General features: G+C 43.8%; 2 protein-coding genes across 10 annotated transcripts; both read right to left on the bottom strand.

Annotated features, from left to right (window-relative positions):
- Positions 1-765: 765 nt before the first annotated feature.
- Positions 766-12454, bottom strand: dbpb (D site albumin promoter binding protein b). Its single transcript, XM_076109394.1, has 5 exons — positions 9508-12454; positions 9047-9350; positions 7794-8330; positions 4162-4412; positions 766-3136 (listed from the first exon to the last, which is right to left on the bottom strand). The coding sequence occupies exons 2-5, from the start codon at positions 9234-9236 to the stop codon at positions 2921-2923; spliced, it is 1194 nt and encodes a 397-aa protein (XP_075965509.1). The 5' UTR covers positions 9237-9350; positions 9508-12454; the 3' UTR covers positions 766-2920.
- Positions 12455-12765: 311 nt separating this feature from the next.
- Positions 12766-21875, bottom strand: LOC142969453 (uncharacterized). Of its 9 annotated transcripts, XM_076109351.1 has the most exons (4): positions 21681-21875; positions 21021-21126; positions 19729-19810; positions 12766-19152 (listed from the first exon to the last, which is right to left on the bottom strand). In XM_076109351.1, the coding sequence occupies exon 4, from the start codon at positions 18694-18696 to the stop codon at positions 14038-14040; it is 4659 nt and encodes a 1552-aa protein (XP_075965466.1). In that variant the 5' UTR covers positions 18697-19152; positions 19729-19810; positions 21021-21126; positions 21681-21875; the 3' UTR covers positions 12766-14037. The 9 variants fall into 9 exon arrangements, with proteins under 9 accessions (XP_075965466.1, XP_075965470.1, XP_075965465.1 ...); XM_076109355.1 differs by having other exon boundaries at positions 12766-16391; positions 16671-21126; XM_076109350.1 differs by lacking the exon at positions 19729-19810 and having other exon boundaries at positions 21006-21126.
- Positions 21876-22657: the final 782 nt, after the last annotated feature.

Here is a 22657-nt window from a genome sequence, read left to right as displayed (position 1 = left end):
ATAAAAGGGATGATACACACATACACACACACACACACACACACACACATACACACCCACACACAGTAAACCAGCAGGGAATGTTAACAACAGAGGAAGTTGATGCTCTCCTATATACGCATCCAACATCGCAGCCGGGTGTGACTTATATCTTCAGTTCTTTAATTGATGCCAGTACACACACTTATTTTGTAATAATACCCTCTTCATAATTAAGTATTCTAACTCTATCGGGGAATGAATCTGAGTTGTGGTAAACATTGAGTGCATTTCATTTCAGGGTACTATTTGAATTTTATTTGAATTCTTTTTTTTTTTTTGTTCTTTTTGGAAGAAAAATATATATACATAATTTTACAGAAATCTTAAGTAAAGAGGTAAAAATGAAACACCAAAAGTATGGTTCACATTTTGTACTACAATGTAATTTGCAAGTAGAAATGTTATCTTCAAGGGAAGTAGCGTTGCATTTGTTGGGAAAGAATGCACATTTGGTCTGCTTTGCCTATCAAAGGAATGAACACAATGTGAACAAACATCAAAACAAGTCTGGGGACATTTCACTTCATATCATAGTTTGCTTATCGAGCTTAAGTTGATAAATTGAAACAGCATTCCTCCTGAAATGTGACCTCTGTTGCCTATTCTCTCTGTAAACAATTGGCTTTAATTCAATATGCCGGCACACCAGGTTTACGAGAAGCTTTCAGAACCACAAAAAACAATAACATTGTGATGAAACAGCAGAGCCAAGCAAAGCAGTAGTGAATGAGAACAATCTTTTATTGGTGTTTTTGGAAAAATCTTGACTACATCCAAATAACCAGCACCGAGTGGGCTGGACACCATGTACACCACTGATGCAGCAGGGCAGTTGTAGTTCAATAAGAGTCACTAAAAGATTTACCAACCACATCTGTGAGGATATTAGAGACTAAATCCTGTTGGGAGAGCAAACAATCACTGATTGAGGTGATAAAGGCTGAAATAAACCAACAAGGAGCATATTGATAAGTGTGCATAGTCCGTACACCGCTGGAGAACAGAAGAGGTCATCACAAAAGGTAAAGTAAGTCTGCATGAATATCATGTTCAAGTTATTGAGCCACGCTTTTGGAATCCACGGTCAAAGAAACCACGGTGGCAGTAGTGTCCGTAGTGGAAGTGAGTAATGTCTGGAGGTCTGAGACAGGATGCAAAGAGCAGACTGAGGGTTGTTGTTTTTTTTCATTTGAATAGTCTTTCTGAGGAACAATGAAGATCAAAGGTGTTTCAAGGTGCAACAGATCACGTTCATCCAAAGAAAGAAAATCATTCAGTAATATAGAACAGCAACAACAAGAGGGATAATCATCATAATCATAACAGTAATAAGACCAGTAATGGTAACTATTCACCATGGTCATTAAGGGGATTAAAATCACACTCTGTCACGAGTCATCCTTCCCCAGGAACATAGTGCACCATGCTCCATGTGTAGGTGTTGTGGATACACAGAGATTTTTTTAGATACAGTAAAAAGTAAAGAGTAATAAAAGGAGTAAACAGTAAGGAAGGAGCAGTATTGAAAAAAAAAGCACTAAATAGCAACAAGCTTTGTGGATCAATATAGGAAATTTTGGCTTTTATTTCTCCCAGAAATCTGAGAAATTAACACCATTCCACTCAACGGGGGTTTTGAACCCATCTCCTGGAATACATCAAATACACAAAATAGTATAGGCCTATCCAATATACAACATTTCTCCCCCCATAACAATGCTAATCAAAGTGTGTTCATAAAGTACAGTAAAGTAACGTTGTGCGTTTGACTGGGAAGATTGATTACTATTTTAGGATGCAATACAAACACTGAGATTGAACTACTCTGTGTACCGCCGAGGTACAAGAGAGACACGGGGACAAAATGTTACGGGAAGAGTTCGCACATAACTGTGAGGGGATTGGCTGTAAGTGAGAGCGGACAGAAATAGAGCAGTTGGATATAGAAACAGAGGAAGAGAAACGTCCCGACAGTTCAAAAGAGAGGATCAAGAGGGAGCAGAGTTACCCGGGGCATCACAAACAGGCTTTCACCGGCTTAGGTGAGGTTCGACGAGACACCAGAGTAGATGTAAAGCACTCAAACGGGGATAGAGAAAAGGAGATAGAGTCAAAGATAAAAGTATGGACTCGTGAGAGATGTACCAATCGCATAAAGTTCAGCTTAAAGTACACAGAAATAATATTGTTGAGAAAGTTAATAAAAAAAAGGATGAAGTTGATCAATTGAAACAGAGTGTTTACACGGTGTCTCCTCTTGTCTCTCTCTCTCTTCAGCATGCCCATTCCCAGTGACAGAAACATAACAGGAAGAAAATGAAGTGCTTGAATAAAATCCACAAAAATGTTGAACTATACGATTATAAGATAATTTTTGCTCTCTATATTACAATTGTTACATGCGTCCTCGCCCCTGCTGCTGCATCCTGACTATAATAATCAAGTCGAAAAATACCCATCGATGGCTGACCACCTGTTAAACGTCTCCTGACTCATCTATAATAAAAAGATATTTACCATAGCTTTCTCCCGTCTCTATGTAGAAAATATACAAAATTATTCTCCAAATTTGCTCTCCCTCTAATTTTTCTTAAGTATTATAAAAATATACAATTCTCCAATAACAAAACTCTTAAAAGTCACATCTTTTCATCTGTTAAATTATTCTCTCCATCTTTCACTTTTAAGAGTTGACACCTCAACGAAACAAGACACCTGAGCTTCAATACGCAAATCTTCCCCTTGTCTTTTACATTCATCATCATAATCATCATCATCATCACCATTTTTCTGTCCATCGTGCCACCCCAAGAATTCAGAGTCTTAAATTTAATCCAGCTTATATTCCTCCTCTTTCTGATTTTGCTCCACGTCTTCATCACTGGTCAGCGAGACGGTTCTCGTATTTACTAAGGATGCTGCGACAGCGGCCCAGTTCCTTCCGGATCTCGGCCACTTCCTGTCGGAGGGTGGCGTTCTCTCTCTCCAGGTAGGCGGCTCGCACGGATATTTGGTTCTCCTTCAGACGGCGAGCATCTCGGGAACGCTTTGCTGCTTCATTGTTTTTATACCTCCTGGTCCAGTACTTATCATCCTAACAGAGGATGGAAAAATACAGCACTTTGATTATTAATCTGCCAATTTGATCCTATCATTTGATTTACCTTGTTTGATCAGAGGATTACGGTATTACTAGGGTAGTGCTACTTCAATAGAATAATCAATGAATGGTCAGACTTGTTTCTTAAGAAGCGTGTAGTATTCTTGTGCAGCCTCGCTGCTTACGTGTTTTTGGTAATGTGGGCGTTTGGCAATGAATGAGTGTGGGACATGTTCCTTTCACATGCTTCATCTTCACAGTTTGGTCAGTACTGTGTTTTATTGATGTTATTTCTATTTTGTAAAGTCTATTTTGTTGCTCTTTTGTTACTAACCTGCTTCTTTGAAATGTCGTGCTTTTTTTGAAAACGTGCAAAATGTTCACGTAGACCCCTCTGTATGTGCCTATTTTTGATTTTTTTTAAAAAGGTTTCTCAAGTAAGTACTTTCTGCTCTTACATTATGAATTAAATATTGTATACCTTAGAATTAGAGCTATAACGATTAGTCGTTTTCAATCAAGGAAAAAAAAGATGGTTCTAGCTTCTGAAATGTGAGGATTTGCTCTTTGATGTGTCTTTATAAGTTAATTATGTTTGGGTTTTGGATTGTTGGTATGACAAAATAAGCATTTCTGCAACACAGACATGGAAAAGAACCGAGTAGAAGAGAATGGAGACCGCTTGGAGCGTCTGCAGTATTTATTGATGTGTGCATCGTGCAAATATGGATACTGATTGTATTATTATTGTTCAGTGGGTTTTATTATCCTTTTTATGTTATGCACGTATTCAATTTCTTATTATATTTATAAAACTATTTAAATTTATTTTTTCCATGTTGTTCTGTGTAAAGCCCTTTGGGCTGCAGCTCTTGTGAAAGGTGCTGTACAAATAAAAGTTATTATTTCGATCAATTTGATTTAAAAACCTAGAATAAATTCATTTAAATGACTGAATACCGAATAAAATTGACCACCACGGCTCTGAATTTGCAGCGAAGACTTCAGACTGCACTCACCTTCAAGCCCTCGGGCACCAGGATCTTGCGGGCCTTCTTGATCATCGGCTGTGGCTTGAGTTCCTCTTCGCTGAAGGAGTGCCTCCTGGGGTCGTAGTTCGGCTGGCCAGACATATCCATGTCCGAAGAATCCATGTCGTACATGCCGATCCCATCTGGACCGCTGTCCGTGGGCGTCAGCAGAGGTGGACAGGAGGACGAGGAGGAAGAAGAAGGAGACTCACAGGAGTCGTTCATACTGGTCTGACTCCCTGCAATCAAAGAGAAGAACAATCTTGTTTTACTTTCTTTTCACTGAAATACATTTATCCTGAAATCACTAATATTGTCAAACTTCAACAGAGCAGCTAATGACAGCGGCCTACTCAGACAGCAGTAAAAACACATGCAGCATTTCATCATAATGACCACCAGGTGGAAGCAGAGAGCTACTTTCTTCCTGTTATAAACAACAAACAACATTCCTTTGCCTGAGGATGTTTTTCAAACTGCTTTTATGGACAGTAAGGTTTTCAGGGACACGGTTGTCTTTAGAGAATATTCTGGGGATTTACCCTGAAAGTACACAGAATTATATAGTATAATACATTGTATTTGTAGCATTCAGATAAACATATAAAGGAGCTACTTGATGTAGTGAGAGATACTGTCAATGAAAAGCTCTGGCTATTCCATAACACATCATTTTATCTCGACCTAAACTCTTTTATATCAAGTACTGCACCCTAGGTTAGTCCAAAGAATCACTGATATACATATGATTCACTACACACCAGCAAACTGTCATAATATAATAAAACCATAACCCAAACCTGTCCTTGTGTGTACTGCTGCTAAAACAAAAGCGTCACTATGGTCTTGATGTTCCTGGTGATCCTATGCACAGTGGAAACCAGTGCTTTGTCAAACTGACACATAACCACAACCATCTATTATAATAGTATCTTCTATTAATTCAACTGGTGCATGATATTGGCTGTTATTATGAATCAATACTGCAAATGCTGGTAGACCAAAGCCAACATCCAGAACTTAATAGCAAAAGAGAAATCTAAAAGTGGAAATGTTATGTAACTTTCTACCCCTCCCCTCAAAACCAGTTTCTTTAAGTGGGGCCAGTATAGGGCAATACCTCAACCCACCCCCTTTAAGGCCCAATGCACCTCACTCAAACTGACTTTGCTTCCATATAAGAGCCAAAATCTTCCATCGACTGTTCCCATATCTCACAGGGGTATGTGTTAACCTAAAGATTGATAAGTCCAACTATTAACAAGAACAGCCTTTAAATTATTCAATCTGTCTAAAGGAACTGTTACATTACACGACAAACACAGAGAACTTAAGTCAGCATTGTCATCTCGCTCCACAGCACTGCGGCCTGACAAGTGACCACAGTCCTAACGAAACCTGTCTGCCTTTAATCCCACAAAGCTGATAGTTAATACAGTCTTATTATGTGGAAACAAACAAACAATAAAAAGTACACAATCTGGTTTTAAGGCCCAAAAAAACTTTACGTTTACAGGCAAACAAAAGCATCGCCTCTATCTATGATATGTGTTGTCACCTGTTAAACATGCTATCTGTAGATCTGTGATGTACGAGCAGCCATCACATGACTAATGGCTGTATAATGGCCAGGTATTATGAAGGCATGTTTTCACAACAGGTGTTCCCTCATGATGTTCCCATGATCCACAATGACAGCAAAACAAATTAAAGAGCGCTTTCACAGGCACCAAGATGAAGTCAAGCATGTCCCAGAACACATAATCAGCGGGTCTAAACAAACACCGAATCTTTGAGTGTGGATACTGTCCGCAACCAAGTGCCACAGAGGCCAGAACTTATGCACGCTTTTCCTCTAAACCAGAAGATTGTAATGATTAATGCTGCATAAACCCGACAGCAGGAACTAGTCAGTGCAACCGTCTGGTGTCGTGTTTTGTTGGAATGAAAGCGTGCAAACCCTCAGCCCTCCTGTGGTACATAGCCTCTCCCTGCTCTTTGAAAAGCTCTGGAACGCAGCCGTACAAAGTTGATTTGGCGCATTTTTGTCCACGTGTCTTTTAACCTTGAGAGAACAGAGAGACTTTTGCTTTTCAAGAAACAGTCAAATATGTGACTGCACACATTTCTGCACTTGTACAATAGCATTCCTGAGGCCGAGGGCCCCGGTGCTGCTGTGAAGGCCAACAGCAGCCCTGCTCCTGCTTAGGTACCTTACATAGTCATAGGTTGTTAGGTGTCGCTCCGTTTAACATTTGTGAAGCAGCTGGTTGGTGGGCACCTTTATGATGCTGCCGATTACAACACAGCTTTTTAAGTTTCAAGCTTTGGGAGAGCTGATGAGAAAATGATTTGCTCAACTTCAGTCATCTCAGCCGCATAATAATACACACACAATGTTAAACTATCATTTCTCCACTTTCAATCCATTATGCTAATTTTCGATTATATGTTTTTGTAGTTGTAATCTCAAATTATTTCAAGAGTTAAATATAAAGAGATTATCATCCAAACGCATGAGACTTTAATCATGCGATATAAATGCATTATCAGCGTCTATAAACATGCACTTTGTCACCTAAATGTCCTGCGTCAACATCCCACGCGGCATAAAATTCTCCTCTGGATATCAGTGCACTTAATGTCATTCATCTGTGATCAAATGTTCCCGTTTGAAGTCCAGCAGCACGGGGGGAAACTCTTCCTGTTGCTCTGCATGTCCCTCCTCCTGTGGGCTCCTCCTCCGTGTCTACTGGCCCTGCCTCTAGTTCTCTCACTCCAGTACTCACTAGCCTCGGCACGTGTACCGACGCGCACACATGGCTGTGGCGTGTGAAGTGGGGAGAGATTTAAAGACACGCAACCGCAAAGACTGCACACTCTCACTCTCTCTCTCTCTCTCTCCCTCTCTCTCTCTCTCTCTCTCTGCCTATCTCCCTATCTCTCTATCTCTCTTAGTACTGTTTTGACCCTGCTGCACGTTTATAATGGGCTGGGACTGAATGCTGATTGTGTTGCACACTGCAGTACACAGATCACATGCCGAACAAAACCAAACCTCCTTGTGAGGTTGACTCATCAAATATAGCTCAAGACTTCTTTCTTTCAAGTCGTCTACCTTTCTTTGTCTCTTCTCTCCACATCTCCCTCGCCCAACTTTTTTTGCACTGCACCATACTACAAAGAAATGTCCAACATTGTCAAGCAGCCATTTCTACACTCTTGTGTGTTTCTCTCTTTCAGGCTGACTTTGCGCGTAGAGCCATGTGACCGTGTCTCCTTGCCTTCAGTTTGACCCCAGAGGGCAGAAAATAAAAAGCTTGGTCACCATTGTGTTTTGTTGTAAACGCAGAGTTAAAAGTGCTGAATCACTAGCCTATGGGGACATTATAACCTTCATCACATATCAACCATTATTAATTGTAGGGTCTACTAGTCCCATATCAGGGGACAATTTGTCTCTTTCAGCTGCTCAACTCTGCAAAGTTTGCAGAACCCTCTTCCATGATATTGCTGTTTTGAGCTGATAAGGAGAAACCTTGAAAAAACGACCCGTCCTTGGGTCACTTTTTACTCTCTGGTTCAGCTAAGAACAAATCGGTCCATGTAAGGGAACTCACCATGCAAACAGTCATTTCCACCTCCGAGGCCCTGCGGCTGAGCCACCTCCAAACCGATGAGCGATGGAGAAGAAGAAGGCGATGAAGATGAAGAGCCAGGTGGGGATGAGGGCGGTAGGCACTGGGAGCTCTGGTTGGGCACAGCTGACTGGGAGCTCTGCGAGGGGATCTGGGCTGAACTGGAGCTGTTGTTATTATGCATGCTGCCCATTCCATTTTCAGTCAGAAACTCCTCCAAGTCCATGTACTGAAGCTGGAAGAGGCCCCCATCTGCAGGCAGGGTGCGATCCCACAAGAGGGGCCCCAAGAACTGGTTGAAACTTCCTCCTGCATTTCCACCAGTACCACCAGCACCACCAGCACCACCAGCACCACCAGCACCAGCAGCACCAGTAGCACCAGCAGCACCAGTAGCACCAGTACCACCACCACTCCCTCCTCCACAGCCGTTACTGTTAGTACTGTTGCCTATTGCACTGCCATTCCTTACGGGGCACACTCCCATGGAGTCCTCATCAACGTCCAGCTTCTCTTTGTCTACCAGAGATAAGAGAGCAGAATCATAATAAGAACAGATGGAGGATGATGAAGACCAACTTTCAGTACACAAGAGAGTTCTTTGACAAAAAGGTTTTCTGGAGACATTTTAGTCAGTGGACGCTAACATTGACTCAACATACTCTGGCAGGTGTATTCATGAGATGCACTTCTGCAAAAAAATCTCCCTTTTATCCTATGTCCCACACACAAGCACACACTCGCAGATGGACCAGATGGTAGCCGAATTGCAGCACAAGCAAGAGCCAAAACCAATTTGTTGTCATAACACATACATAAGCTCCTGAACAAATCTCACAATACTTGAAGGCACGTTTTGGAAACTGCACCGCATTACAGCTGAACCGAAACGTGCCCGCGCTCATTGTAATCTGGTTCCCAATTTGAAGTCGCAGCGGGGATTATAATCCAGGTGAATACTCATCAGGGTCATGGAAGAGTCATCGTGAATATGTATGTGTGTGTGTGTGTGTGATGGTGCATCAGAGTGCCATGAAATAAGACAAATGCAATGTTTGTTATATAATAATGTTGCATATTTGTATTGTAATAACTGCATCAGTGGGTGGAACGGAGGGGTGTGATTTATTCATTGCACATATTGGAGATAGACCGTGTCATGTGCTTGTGCTGTACATTCAACACAAACAGCACTGTCACATAGTATCAACTCATCCAATGAGAGAGCGTCTCACCTTTTGCATCGCACGGGGGTTTTAAACGCTGGTCTCCCTTCATGGGGTGCTGCAGGAGGGATTTAAGACCTGCCATAGAGTTGAGTGGCCCCCCTGTGAGGGAGCCTGCAGGCTGGGTACAACTTCCAAACTGTGGGCTTGTGCCAGCTGGGAGGTCGGGGTTCGGAAGCTGGGAGAGCTGCCTGGACATCCTGGGCCAGATGGGGTCGTAGAAAGATAGGCCTACTGGGGGCACTTGAAGGGGCGTGGCAAACTGACCGGAGAGCCTACCAATAGGACAAGTATGCTGGATGACTGCGCGCGCCTGTGTACAGGGGGGAGGTGTGGGGGTGGGGAGAGAGAGAGAAAGAGAGAGTTTTCAGAAGAGTCCTTGCAGAATAAAGCAACCATTGTAATGCAATCACAAGTATGAGCATAGAATTAACAGATGAATCATACTTTGACAACTTAAATGTAGTTACCTTTCACTTGAGGTTGTGCAGAGTTCCTTATTTCCTTGCAGAAATATTTTCATCGAAATATTCCATTGCAGTTGACTGTTGTTAAAATTCTTCAGTGGATGAAGCTGGTATTCTCAGAGGACCAGTGTGGGAGGGACACTCAGACTATCTGAGAAAGAATACTGTCCATAATAATAAAAAATAATAAAAAAAAATACAAAGACGTCTAAATGACAACGTAACCCGCAAACAGCACGGACGGGAAAATGTTACAATTAAAACTTGTAGAATAATATCCCGAGTTAATCGTTCCGGCAATCAAAAGGAATATCCCAAAATAGTTGCAAAGCAGACCTCCGTCAAAACAACAAAACTGTGTGTACAAAAAAAAAAAACATGCACAGCGACGAGAGCAGTGACTGTGTTGGTCAGATGACAAGTTGTATTGGTGTTTCTCTCCTCTGCTGTCGCGCTCTGCTGTCCGTCGGGGGGGGGGGGAGGAAAGGGGGGAGGAGGGGGTCGTTTCCTCTCTCTGTACTTTTTTTTTGCATCCGGTGAATCCAGTCACGGGCGCACGGGCTTAGGTCTGTTAGGGCCGCGCGACGTCCACGTCCGATCGTCCTCTCTCTCTCCCCCTCTCTCTCTCTCGCTCTCTCAGCTGGAGCGGACACGGGCAGTTCACGTGACGTCACACCTCGCGGAACAAGCGAGTGAGGCGCGAGGAGGGCGGGGCCCCGGGATTTAGCAGATCTCTCAATTCTCTCTTATAATTTATGAGACACACCTACCCTCGTGCCACACCTCGAGCACAGCAAGCTGTTTGTTTTGTCTGACGGGTACGAACCCAGTGACTTGTACCAGGTTTGTTTATTTGCTGTAGCAATCACGATATGAAGTGGTGTTATATTCAGTATGATGGCACACAGTAAACCGTCTTTAGACTAGTAAACCTTGACATCACGGACATATTCATGCTCAGGATTACTGGCTCAAGCCTTGTTTGCACATCTCTGTTCACCCACAGTTGTTGGCTTTCTGTAATAATCAGGTAGTGCAGCATGGCTTTTCCAGTTTCCTTGTAATCCACAGAAAACGTGACTGTGCCGTTTTTTTCAGGCGAGAGGAACGTTTCAGCACGTTGCCTCCCGGCGTACAATAGCTGTTCCAGCTCACGTGTACGAGGCACGCGGGAGACGAGGCCTGTGAGGCTCGCGGCTCCGGCACCGATTGGCTTTGGAGACTCGTCGCTCCGCCCACGACGAGCGCCTATTGGACAGAAATAGGTCGAATAAACCTGCCCGCTCGGATTCTCCCCAGTGCATGCCACTGCCGCGTGAGACCAGTTCGAAACACAAAAAGCGCGAGGGCTGTCTGGCCTACTGTACAGTTGCAGAGCACATACAAAAACATTGCGCGCCACAAGAGTTCACCTTTTGTTTGTTTGTTTTCCAGACTAGGACATGTCAGCTCCATATATACAGAATCCATTTGAGTGCACTAAATGTGAATATTAAATGTACCAGGACTGTCTTCTGGGGTTCTGGGCCCCTTCAGTTAACACCGTCCTGTCTTTTAAATAAAACTATACAACTGTAGGTTTTGTCCAGCTGTGGGTTCCTCACCACCCGGATCCACACCTAAAACAACAGTGGGTGTGGATCATCTTCTTCTTTTTGTTTGAAAGTCAGATGGATTTTTTATCATCAATCTAAACGCAAACACACCTGTGACTCATTTTAACATATACGATTTACTCCTTTCACTTCAACGGTCTAACAGTAAATTAATCACAACATTGTGGTGTTGCTTATTAAAGTATCTTACTGTTTCAGATTTGTCGACCATGAAATCATTGATTTGGAATCACAGAAAGGGCTACAGTCAAAAAAAAGAATCAAATTTCTAATGTTGTGAATTTATAGTTCACACACATGCAAAAGTACATTTCACCCTTTCATTTTTAAACATTCAGTGAGACTATCGAATGATTCTCACGCATTGCGTTTACTTGGTGGCCTTAATCTCGTAGCAAACAGCAGACAGGAGGCACATAATTCACACACTCATACAACACTCAGCCTCTCCAGTCCACCCCCTATCTGTGCAAAATCCATGTGACTGCCACACTTATCAACAACAGGCCAAGTGTACCGTATAAATGAGTTGCCTACTGCCATCTGGTGGCGCTATGAGTGAGAAGTTTTACACAGTATACTGATAATATACTGCACATTTTAATTATTGAGAACGATTCATTACCCTGGAGTAATCTGGCCAACCCCAATGGGAAACCTAGGACCTTTAATGTAATGTATTGCTATGTCACAATGAACAGCACTGTGTCTGTTGTGGAATCCTTCAGGAGTCTGGGGGTTTCTCTCAAGACCTGCAGAGAAAAGAGGATGTACTTCCTTTAACCTGCCTCAGGAGCTGCTCGTACGATTCAACACTGCAATAACGCAGCCTGTTCTCTGCACGTCCATCACAGTCTGGTTCGGATCAGCCAGTTAGAACTGCAGAGAAGATCACAGGTGGCAGCCAGCCCCTCCATCCAGGATTTACACTCCCCCAGATACATGGAAACGGGCCGGAAGCATCACTGCAGCCCCTTCAGAATACCGAATGCCAAAACAACCAGACACAAGATCAATTTCTTCCCACAGCTCGTCCCTCTGATGAGTCAAATCAGTCACACACTGTCAATAACCCTGTAACACCAAAACATTCACTGCTCCCAATATAGGTCTCTTTTTTTTAGTTTTTAATGCACCATATATATTGATATATCAAATACAAATCCTACAAGCTGTATACACTTTATATAGACATGTATACATGCACATACTGTACATAACTGTATTGACCATGTATACCAATCAGTACTTATTTATTTGCACTGTTTGTATAGTTTGCATCTTACCGAACACTTAACCTGTATAAAGACTTATGTATATGCTTTTTTTTAAATATATTCATATACACACCGCTCGGTCGTCGTTGTTCCTCGCTGTTGTCTATTTCTGTGTACATTAAGAGCACAAAAACTGAGCCAAATTCCCTTTATGTGTATAAATACTTAGCCAATGAAGGTGATTCGGATTCGTATACATCCTGAAAACCATTTAATCCACAGTGATATGGAATTCACACAGGACATGAAGATAAATGTCATTTTAAAACTTCAATACTAACTTTGCTGACAGTTACAACGTCCTCGTGACTCGCAGTTTGTACCATCTTCAGGATATTTTAAATGACAAATGAAAGGAAAACAAATGATTACACTTAAGGTTTATTCATTGCTGAAATATAATCAACTACTGACTTCTCAGTAAATAATGTGATAGAAATCTACTAAAACTATCATTTTTCTTCAGAAGAAAAAAAGGGAAGGCTTGACAGGGGTATGAACATTTCACATGTGAATAAAGTGACATGATGTACTTAAAACTTGCTTCAGAAGAAAACAAAAAAAGGCTTAACAGTAAGAACATGATTGCAACTCAGCAAAAAGTAAAAAGGTAGAAGGGGTTAAGTATACGATTGGCATGAAGACTGATTGGGTTACACACATAAATACATGGAATATTACATTGGTTTCTATTATGATATAGGTCCTTGTCGTTAACACACCGTGAAGTACTGTAGAAATAATCACTGCTAAAAAGAGCATACAAATAACATGAGATAAACATGTGTTACAGTCCACTTGTTTAACCTGTCTTCAATCTCTTGGTATAAAAGCTAGGAATATCTCAAATAAATGAAGTAGTGTGAACATACTAAGCAAGGATTTTTGTAAGTTTCTTCATTTTGGCGGGAGAGGGAACCTTGAAATGCTAATTACCAGCAACGTTGACATTTTATCTATACGTGATTCAATCACTAGGGAATATAGAGCAAATTTTAAATCAAGTTTTAACACTACAAACTTCTGGGCGTATACTGAATAAACCATCACATACTGTAGGAGTGATTTCACAACCTCAGCTAAAAACTTGACCAGAGAACAAACATGCACTGACAAACTATCAACAAAGGTCTTTGTCCTCATGTCCCTACTCCTAATAAATGCACTTTACATGTTTAAAAAAATCCTCAGAACCTCTAAGTGAACAACAACAAGACAAAGTACACAGCAGAGACGTTTATCATACAGCAAGAGGTGTAGCAGGGAGTCTAGTTATGGGGAAGAGAAGTACATTAGCAGGTCATTTCACCTAAACTTGTCTAGTAACTGCACAGTGTCAGCCAAGCATAGTGTCAATGCACTTAAGGGGTTAATGAACCTATGGAAACAGTCACGTCTTTGAAAACACCTTCCAATATAATCTGGAAGGATTTCTGGTGAACTATTATAGGATGCTCTACAGTAGTTGTTAACACACTCATTCTAATAGTCAGCAGAGTAGATGTCAACAGAGACATGAGGAAAATTATCCTAAAAGGCAGCATTTGCCTTTTTAAGTCCCTTTTTTTAGTTTTCTCGCCTTCCCATTTTAGAACTGAAATATCCCACTGGTGTGCCACTCTTTTCAGGTACCGGGACGCTCAGTATCTATATGGTCCCTGTAGGTACGGTATCTCCTCCTGACCCTCTCGGGTCGGCCTCTCTTCTGGTCTCTTTGAAAGCTTCAGCCTGTTGGCATCTCCTCGCTGCAGTCCTTTAGCCCTGCGGCGGCAGGACACCTTGTGCCTGTAGAGCAGCGTAGCATTCCAGAAGCGAGTGGAGCAGCGTCGGCAGGAGAAAGTCCCTCTGGCGCGATGGGAGGCCCGATGGATGAAGGCGGACAAAGCCCTGTGAGACTGCTTCCCACATACACTGCACCTGAGTCGCTCCTGAGTGGTCGAGGCTTTCTGTGGGTGTTTAACTGCCATGTGGACAAGCAGTCCCGCTTTACGGGAAAACACAGCATTGGGGCATATAGGACAGCCAAAACGTTTCACAGGGACTTTGAGAGACGAGAGGACCTGCACCTTCATCCCCCCAGTGTTGACAAGCTTATACCCTCCACTACCTGATCCTTCTCCTCGCCTAATTGTCAAACGAAGAGAGCCTTGTTTTTTATTCATCTGCCTTCTTATTGTACAACTTATCTTTCTCTTCTTTTTGCTTCCATCGAATCTGACTAAATCTTGGGAATCCCATTTATTTTCCCTCCAATCTCTCCTGTTGGACTTTTTTTTTTTCTTCTTGAGTCGTCTCACGTCATCGTGTGATAACTGGATGCTGCAGTCGAGGTGTTGGTGGGACTGGCTCCCTGACTGATGATGAGGATGATGGTGGGAGATATGATGATGATGATGCAGATGATGATGTTCAGTGGAGGGCAGTTCCGTGAGGGGCTGGAACGGGGCGGTGGTGTGGAGCGTACGGCTACGGGATCCAGCTGGATATATGTGCTCTCCTTTCACCCCGGCTGGGGAATGCGGGTGCTGGGGGGCCATGATTGTAGAGTTTGGAGGCAGAGGCTGCGAGTAAGTTGGAGCATTAGAGGCTGAAGATTGGGCCGCAGCGTCATAAAAGAGAGGAGAGTAACCAGGTGGTGGTTGCGGGGGTGGCTGCTGGTGGCTATGAGTGACGACGCTAAGACTCTGCCCTCCGTGGCCTTCTGTGGAAGGAGCCATCTGCAGCAGGGCATTGGTGGCAGCCTCACTCTCTGATGTTGACTGATTCACATCACTCCCGCCTCTGTTGTCTCCAGACCCACTGCTGCCTTCTTGCGGATTCGGCGCATCCGTACGGGTCATCCCGTGCTGCGATTGCCTGTGTCGAGTGAGGCTGTTAGAGTAAGCAAATGCTTTTCCACATACCTCACAGCAAAAGAGCTTTTCACCCCCACCTTCATGGACCGTCTGATGATGGGCGGTCAGATGGAAGTGGTGGCGGAAGGACTTCCAGCATATAGCGCAGGTGTAGAGTCGAGGCGGAGGTGGGGCTGGAGGCTGCGACTGGGGGTTGGTGTCTTGAGGCTTGACGTCTTGAGGGTAGGAGTAATAGGAGGAGGTGCTTGGTGCTTGGATCTGGCTCCTGTCTTGGGCCACGCTACATTGAGGGTTGGGGTTAAAGCTGTTAAGGTTATCCGCAGCTGGTGTTGTGGGCACCTCTTCCAGCTCCCCTTTCTGGTGGAGTTTACTGTGCCTCCTGAGGCTCTGGGAGTAACCGAACTCTTTTCCACAGATGCTGCATTTGTAATTCTTGGCCCCGGAGTGGACCGTTTGATGCTTGCTGAGGTGAAAAGCTTCTCTGAAATACTTTCCACAAACAGTGCAGTGATGGGGCTTCTCTCCAGTATGGATGCGGTCGTGTCTGCGTAGGGTCTCGCGACGTGCAAATCCCTTCCCACAGACGCTGCAGAGGTGAGTGCGTGGCAGGCCACTGGACCCCATTCTGGGGGTGTATTGCCTACGTTTGGGGGGCTGTCCACCAGCTGCAGGATCTTTCTTAGCTCTGGGTTTGCGGGGACGTTTTGGTTTGGCAGTAGGATTCTGTGGGTTGCTGCTCATAGCCTCCTGGCTCCCGCCACCTCTGAAATTCTTATCTAAACCAGATGTTGATGAAGGTGAGCCCAGTGGACCTAAACCAAGACCGCCTAGTAGACCTCCTATGATGTCTCCCCTATCATCCCCTCTATTTCCACTGTTACTAGCTGCTGTTATAGCAGAGATTGCGTTATTGACAGAGCTAGTGACATCATCCTCTGAGTCATCCAGTAGAGAAGAGAGGGGCAGGTGGGGCTGTTGCTGCGGATGGTGGTGCTGGTTGTGGCTCTGTGAGTGTGGATGCAGTGTTGGAGCCAAGGGTGCCTTTCTCAGAGCTGGGCCCGCCATCCCACTTCCACAGGGAGAGGCACCAGAGTAGCACGGAGATGGATTACCTTGAGAACGATGGTCGTCATGGTAGCCTGTGTAACGATTCCGAGAGTAGTCAGTGGGGTATTTAGCATCTGATCTGTCCCTGTCATTTGAATTAACTCCCCTTCCAGACTGAAACAGACCATCACATCCTAACCCTGATTTTGGTTCTCCTTCCCCCACAATGATTACACCATCTTCTTCCTCAGTTTTCCCATAAATAACACCTCTATTGCTCTGATAAGTTCCCCCTCCTCCATTACCTCCTCCACCCCCTCTGTCCTCACCATCAGATCCCGTCTTGCCGCCCCTTTGCTTGGGTCCCCTACCTGGCTTGCCGCAGGTGCCTGAGGCAGCATGGTTGAGTAGAGAGGTGCTCTCACGGAAGGCACGACCACAGGCGGGACATCGGAATGGCTTTTCCTCATGTATCTTCTCGTGGCGTGTCAGTGACTCTCTACGATTAAAAGCCCGAGAGCAGGTGGAGCAGCCATATGGGCGGGCTGAAGAGTGTATAACACCGTGTTGCAGGAGATGCCCTTTTTTCTTAAAGCCTTTGCCACAATCAGGGCAATGATATATTTTGTCTGGGCTAGGACAAGAATTGGTTGGGGTTGGGGTTGGGGTTGGGGGAGTTTCTTGGGTCGAATGAGGAAGGCTTGGGTCAGACTGTGCTTTAATGTGAATGGGGTTAGGGACAGTAGAGGAAGAATTGCTAGTACCTGCAGTGGTTGGCTCATGCATGCGCAAATGCCTGCGAAGGCTTGAAAGGTGAGGGAAGCTTTTGCCACACTCTCCACAGCTATAAACGAGCTCTGAATCAGACTCTGTGTTGTTGGCTTGCATTGAGCTCTGGTTATCAGATTTAGAAAGGTGAGCATCATTGGTAACCAGTACTGAGGCAGCAGTGGAAGAGGGAGCAGAGGAGGAGGAAGAAACTACTGATGAGGATGAAGATGATGAGGCGAGCAGGGATGATGGGTCTCCACCCATATTTGACATACCAACCCCGCTCCCAATTAAAGCTGGGGGCTGACCATGACTAAGCCCTCCACCATTACTGCTAGTAGTGGGATTACCACTGTGGCTGCCGTGGCCACTACTGCTATTACTACTGCTTTCAGATTTTCTCTGTGGCAAATAGCCAGCCATAGCTTTCTTCCTCCTACTGCTACTGCCGCCGCTACTATTACTTCCACCTCCACTGCTTTCCCCTTTACCATCATCTTTAGATAAAGATAAATGGAGTGGCAAGGGGAGCGGCAAACCTGCCTCCTGCTGCATCAGAGATGCTATCTGATTTGACGAGAGTACAGGGATGCCCTGGAAGTCAAAGCCACCCAGTGATGAGGAATGGGAGCCTGGGTGGAGTGGGTGGTGAGGATGGGAATGAGAGTGAGGATGAGAAAGGGCGTGAGGTGGAAGCTGTTGCTGCTGTGGAGCCTGATGTGACTGGGGGGTGGAGTGGCCATGAGAGTGAGAAGAATGCAAAGCAGGAGGCGGAGCAAGACTAGAACCGGGGTCCCCGCCTGTCTGACTTAAACCAAGCCCTAAGTGGTTATGGGTTCCCTGTTGGACAAGAAACTGCTCTAAACTAGAATTAGAAGGCACCCCAGAAAGGAAATACTGATTAGCAGCTAACATGCAACTAAATTGTTGGTGAAGGCTTCGTGCATCAGACTGGGCCCCAACCAACTGGTGTCCCAATGAGCTGACTGCACTGCTGCTAGAAGGGTTGTTAGAGGTGGCCACAGATGTTGAAGTGGAAGGAGAGGAAGAGGAGGGACCAGATGATACTTGGGGGAGAGAGAGGCCGGGATGCAGAGGAGGGGGGGGTGGAGGTGCTGATGTTACTAATCCCCCTAATCCCCCAACACTCCCACTACTACTACTTCCCCCAGCAAAGTGCTCAAAACGCCCTATACCTGGGTGTAACTGCTCCTGTGCTAGTGCTGCCTCAGACGGGTGGAAAGAGCGCAGGAACTGTGGGTAGCCTGACGAATGGCTTGAGCTGCTGCTGCTCATCTTGCTTGACTTTGAACGAGAGCTCTGAGATGAGGAAGGCTGTTGTTGTAAAGGTGGGGGAGGAGGGGCACTCATCTTGGCAAAAATGGAGGCAGAATCAGAAAAGGCGTTACCTCTTGACCCCTGCAGGGGGCCCAAGCCAAGTCCAGACAGAAGAGCTCCAGAAGACTCAGCCTGCTGCTGCTGCTGCTGCTGGAGTTGATGCTGGTGAAGTTGCACTTGCTGCTGATGCTGTAGTTGTCGATCTAACCCGAGGCCTTTAAACTGGTGGGCCTGATGCCCACTTAACATCTCTATAATGTCCAGATTGTACTTTCCAAATTGGAACATTTCCCACTCACTGGCACATGGGGGTGCACGGGCCAAACCTCCAGCACTAGGAGCGGCAACAAAGATCCCACCACTGACTGGTGAAAGACACACTTTACCCTAAGAGTGAGGTTATGCTACTAATATTTTCCAGAACTACTTGAATGTCTTAAATCTTAAGTTCGTCTCTCCAGATAGTTTACTTCTGGTGCTGCTACTCCCTGTTGATTATCCACTGCCCACACTCTACTTCCAAAATGAGTGGGGTGGCCGGGAAGATGAGTTTATGATCAACGGGTAAAAGTGTCTTTAAGACAGGTAGATGAGTTCCACCTAATTTTAAAATGGCTTAGAATAGTTTTTACTGAGAAGCAGTTCAAATGACTTCTTCTGGTTTCCTTTGAGAGTTACTGCGTTGACATTATCCTTCATCTAAGCAAGATTCCTGATCCGTGTTCAGCCGAGACGATCCTACAGCTGGAAAAACAAAATTCAAAAAGGGATGAAAGTCATCGGGGGGGGAACAGGACTTTTGAATAAAAAAAAAACTGCTAACTGTCTTTGGCTAATAGGCCTTCAACCTATACAGAGGTGACCCCCATCTATTAAGGTGAATCTACATAGACATTAACTTAAGTCTGCACTGTAACATTACAAGAGATTTTTCCCCAATGGCCGACATTAGGTGAAAGGATTATTTAAATTCATTCTGTATTGTAACTGCAAATCACAATACTTGAGTGGAGAGAATGATTATGTTAAGTTTACTTGAATACTTTTGACATCAGGTTTAATTTGCCATTTTGCTTCTACACATACATTAGATTTGAGAACACAAATTAGTACTTTTGTTAGGTTTTAGCTCTCACTAGTGTCTTATTCATGCTGAAATTTACCTACCAAACGTTTCTTAATATTGTGAGGCAATTAGCCCCTCAGTTTAAACGATTAATGTACATTTCGATGTCCGGTTACATTTCTCAGTTCTCCCTCTCCAAGCACGTCTACATGCTAATAAACACGTGCAATAATTTATGTTTTGTAATAACTTACCATTATGTGGTTCTGCTGGGTTGCAGCACAACCAGAATTGTTGCATGATTGCCAATTCTTTATATCATTAGGTACATCTTTACTAAAGGAGGCAAAAGTTACTTTCATCATTCTTACTTGTCTACACATATAGTTGTTCATATTAGGCCTCTGCCATGAAGGTTGGTGCTGAAAGGAGGCAGACATTGCTTATTTAACAAAGCTACCTTGGAGATAGTGACCCAATTTATGACAATATTATACACTGACTTACCTACCACTGTAACCCCCGTGTGTGCCGCAGCGGTTCAGTGATGTACAGTATCTCACACTATATTTACCACAGCATAAATACAGTATATCTGGCTCTCTCTGCAAGTACCAAATGGTATTGAGGAAGAGAAACTGACAGAATGTAGAGGTTTAGCCGTGTTGCGAGAAATGCCACATTAGACAGCAGATGCCTCGCTTTTGGTTAAATGCCAGTGTGTGTGTACATAACTGATTTTACACTGGTGGCATCCCTGCTACATTTTACACTCTGTGCCGTCAACATTCTGCACATCATGGCTCGTAATTATTACCACGAAAAAGTTGACCGTTTTTCGGATCTACATTCTCGTAATCATATTCTAGCACCATACTCACCATTGCCTTTTTTTTCATTTCCGTTTAAGTTTGTTTATTACCAGATAGTCACGAAGGCATACAAGCCATAGGTTCCTTCTTAGCCTAAAATCAGTCCACATAATGTCAAAATGCAGTCCATGTGAATGTCTTTTGTTTTTAGAAATGTTCTGAAAAGGAATATTAGAAGTGGTCAATCACCTGAGTCGAAATGGTGGTTGGGGGGGGGGGGGGGGATTACGCAGTAGCAGATGCTGTGTAATACCTTAAGGTGTGTCAAGAGGAGGACTGGCCTGTAAATATCAAGTTACATCCATTCATATTGCACATTTTCCATATGATATATAATTCATCCTGTCTATTGATTTATTTATATCTATGGCACTTAATTATACTAAGCTGCCTTTAGTTGGACCTGTACTCACTGTGTGCAGTGTCATTAAAGTCGGATTAAATCTAATCTAACCACAACCACCAACAATATGATACGTTATTTAATTAAATAAATACACTTTTCACAGTCCAAAAAAGGGGGAATAGATAATTGAACTGTGGCGTTATACGTTAGGTTGTTGTAGGCATTAAAATGTGCTGTTATTCTACTTGTGAAGGCTGAGAGTAACGTTACACCGGCTCCGGTAATCACTCCATTTGAATCTCGTTTTGCTCACCTCGTAATATCTTACCGTTTCCTCTAATCGATGTGATGAACCTAGTCGGGAGTGAGCTCCCCTGGCAGATGAGGGTGATAATCTATCGCATATTTCACTGCCTCTCATTTTAACGTAGATCCTGTGAAAGAAGGGCAGAAAATGCTCAAATTAACACCAGTAACACACCCGCTGCACAGTGTAAACATTAGCGGCATCTTTACAGGCGCAAGTAATAACGGATGCACTCGAGGAGGCATCCTGCATTAGTATTGGCTCACATTTGGGAGGAAAACAGGGAAAACATTGGACGCGCTTGCATGCAAAACTTCTCTCTTTAGCGTCGTATTCTACACTGGCTCGGCGTGTTTAGCCATTTGGTGCCTCACGCAATCTAGAACACCACCACCACCCGCTGTAAGCTAACGTTAGCCATCTTTCCGATTCGCTTTATTAAAAGCACGCCGACGACCGTTACCATTACGAGGCTAGCGTTAGCATTATTACACATGCGTAACCGATATTCGGCAAATGTTTACCCACACATTGAGTTGGAGCACAGTTGCAGATGGATGAGGCCTGTAACGCCTTCTTATAACTGCCTAGCTAGCTATCGCCCGCGTCCATGTCTGCGTGCTGTTTTCCAGTCGTTAGCCAGAGCCATTTTCACTGATGCTGAGCTGAGTGAACACTTACACGGTTCCCGCAAGAAATCAACGCCGACCGCAGCCGCCTCCTTTGCCGTTAGATTACGACCGTTTGCGTCGACAGGGAGCGTTAAAGATTTCGACGGCCGAGAAAAAAATTTGGATGGTCGGTGATGATATTTTTTGGGTAAAAGTGAGTGACGTGTGCTCCCTTAACATCGGTCCTTTCCGGCCCTTGTAATATTTCCGGGTAGCACGAGCGGGGCTCACGGGCGGCTGCATAGGGCTCACAGCGGTTTTACCGTTTGGTAAAAGAGGAATAATCTTCCACTAACGTAACACATTCATATAATTAGTTTAAATTCACTTCCACAACCCTCTGCCCGATTATATAAAAAGTTACCCAGTCTCAGTGGGAGGTTGAGGACTTTACCCCAGGTTGCATAATAGATGATGTTTTATAGGCCTATTATACTTAAAATTCGGTCTTTTGGCTATAACTAATAAATAAATTGCATTAGCTGAATAAAAATAGCCTCAGCTGTGCTCTTTTATTCTATCTCTTTGTATTAGCAATTCACCGTCTTATTTATTAAGTTTATGCACAGGCCACAGCCATTTTGAATAGTGCCATAAAAGTAACGTTACACATCTAAATTAGTTTCATAAACTTTACGTGATGTGATGGTAGGTTTAGAAAACAGGTCTTCAGGGGCATGAACCCAATTGTTAATGCTTTTTATTTATGTTGTTTTTTTTAAACAACCAATCAAAATCAATAAATATTTCACATGTGTAAATAAAAAGTCTAATGTGTACGCATGTGAATAAATAATATAAATTCATTGTGATAATTATTACTACCAAAGTACAACTTATTCAGGGGATATACTTATCTTTGTTCTCAGTCCCATTTGATTGTTTGTCTGTATAGTTTGAACATATGGGGTATATAGTAGTATTTACAAGAAGTGCTTGATAAAAAATTGTCATTGGCCTTTCAGTCACATAGCTACACATCCATAA

This window comes from Anarhichas minor, unplaced genomic scaffold (assembly GCF_050575085.1).
Source record: "Anarhichas minor isolate MPS153535 unplaced genomic scaffold, ASM5057508v1 ptg000041l, whole genome shotgun sequence".
Lineage (NCBI taxonomy): Eukaryota > Metazoa > Chordata > Actinopteri > Perciformes > Anarhichadidae > Anarhichas > Anarhichas minor.
This window is presented reverse-complemented; position numbering and strand designations above follow the sequence as displayed.

What these genes read in the sequence shown, in the direction of transcription:
- LOC142969453 (XM_076109347.1), bottom strand. Translation starts at nt 18,696, where the DNA reads ATGTTCCAATTTGGAAAGTACAATCTGGACATTATAGAGATGTTAAGT.
- dbpb (XM_076109394.1), bottom strand. Translation starts at nt 9,236, where the DNA reads ATGTCCAGGCAGCTCTCCCAGCTTCCGAACCCCGACCTCCCAGCTGGC. An exon ending in TGGAAATGACTGTTTGCATG is followed by an intron (nt 4,413 to 7,793) that starts GTGAGTTCCCTT and finishes CTTTGATTGCAG; the next exon opens with GGAGTCAGACCAGTATGAAC. An exon ending in TGGTGCCCGAGGGCTTGAAG is followed by an intron (nt 3,137 to 4,161) that starts GTGAGTGCAGTC and finishes ATCCTCTGTTAG; the next exon opens with GATGATAAGTACTGGACCAG.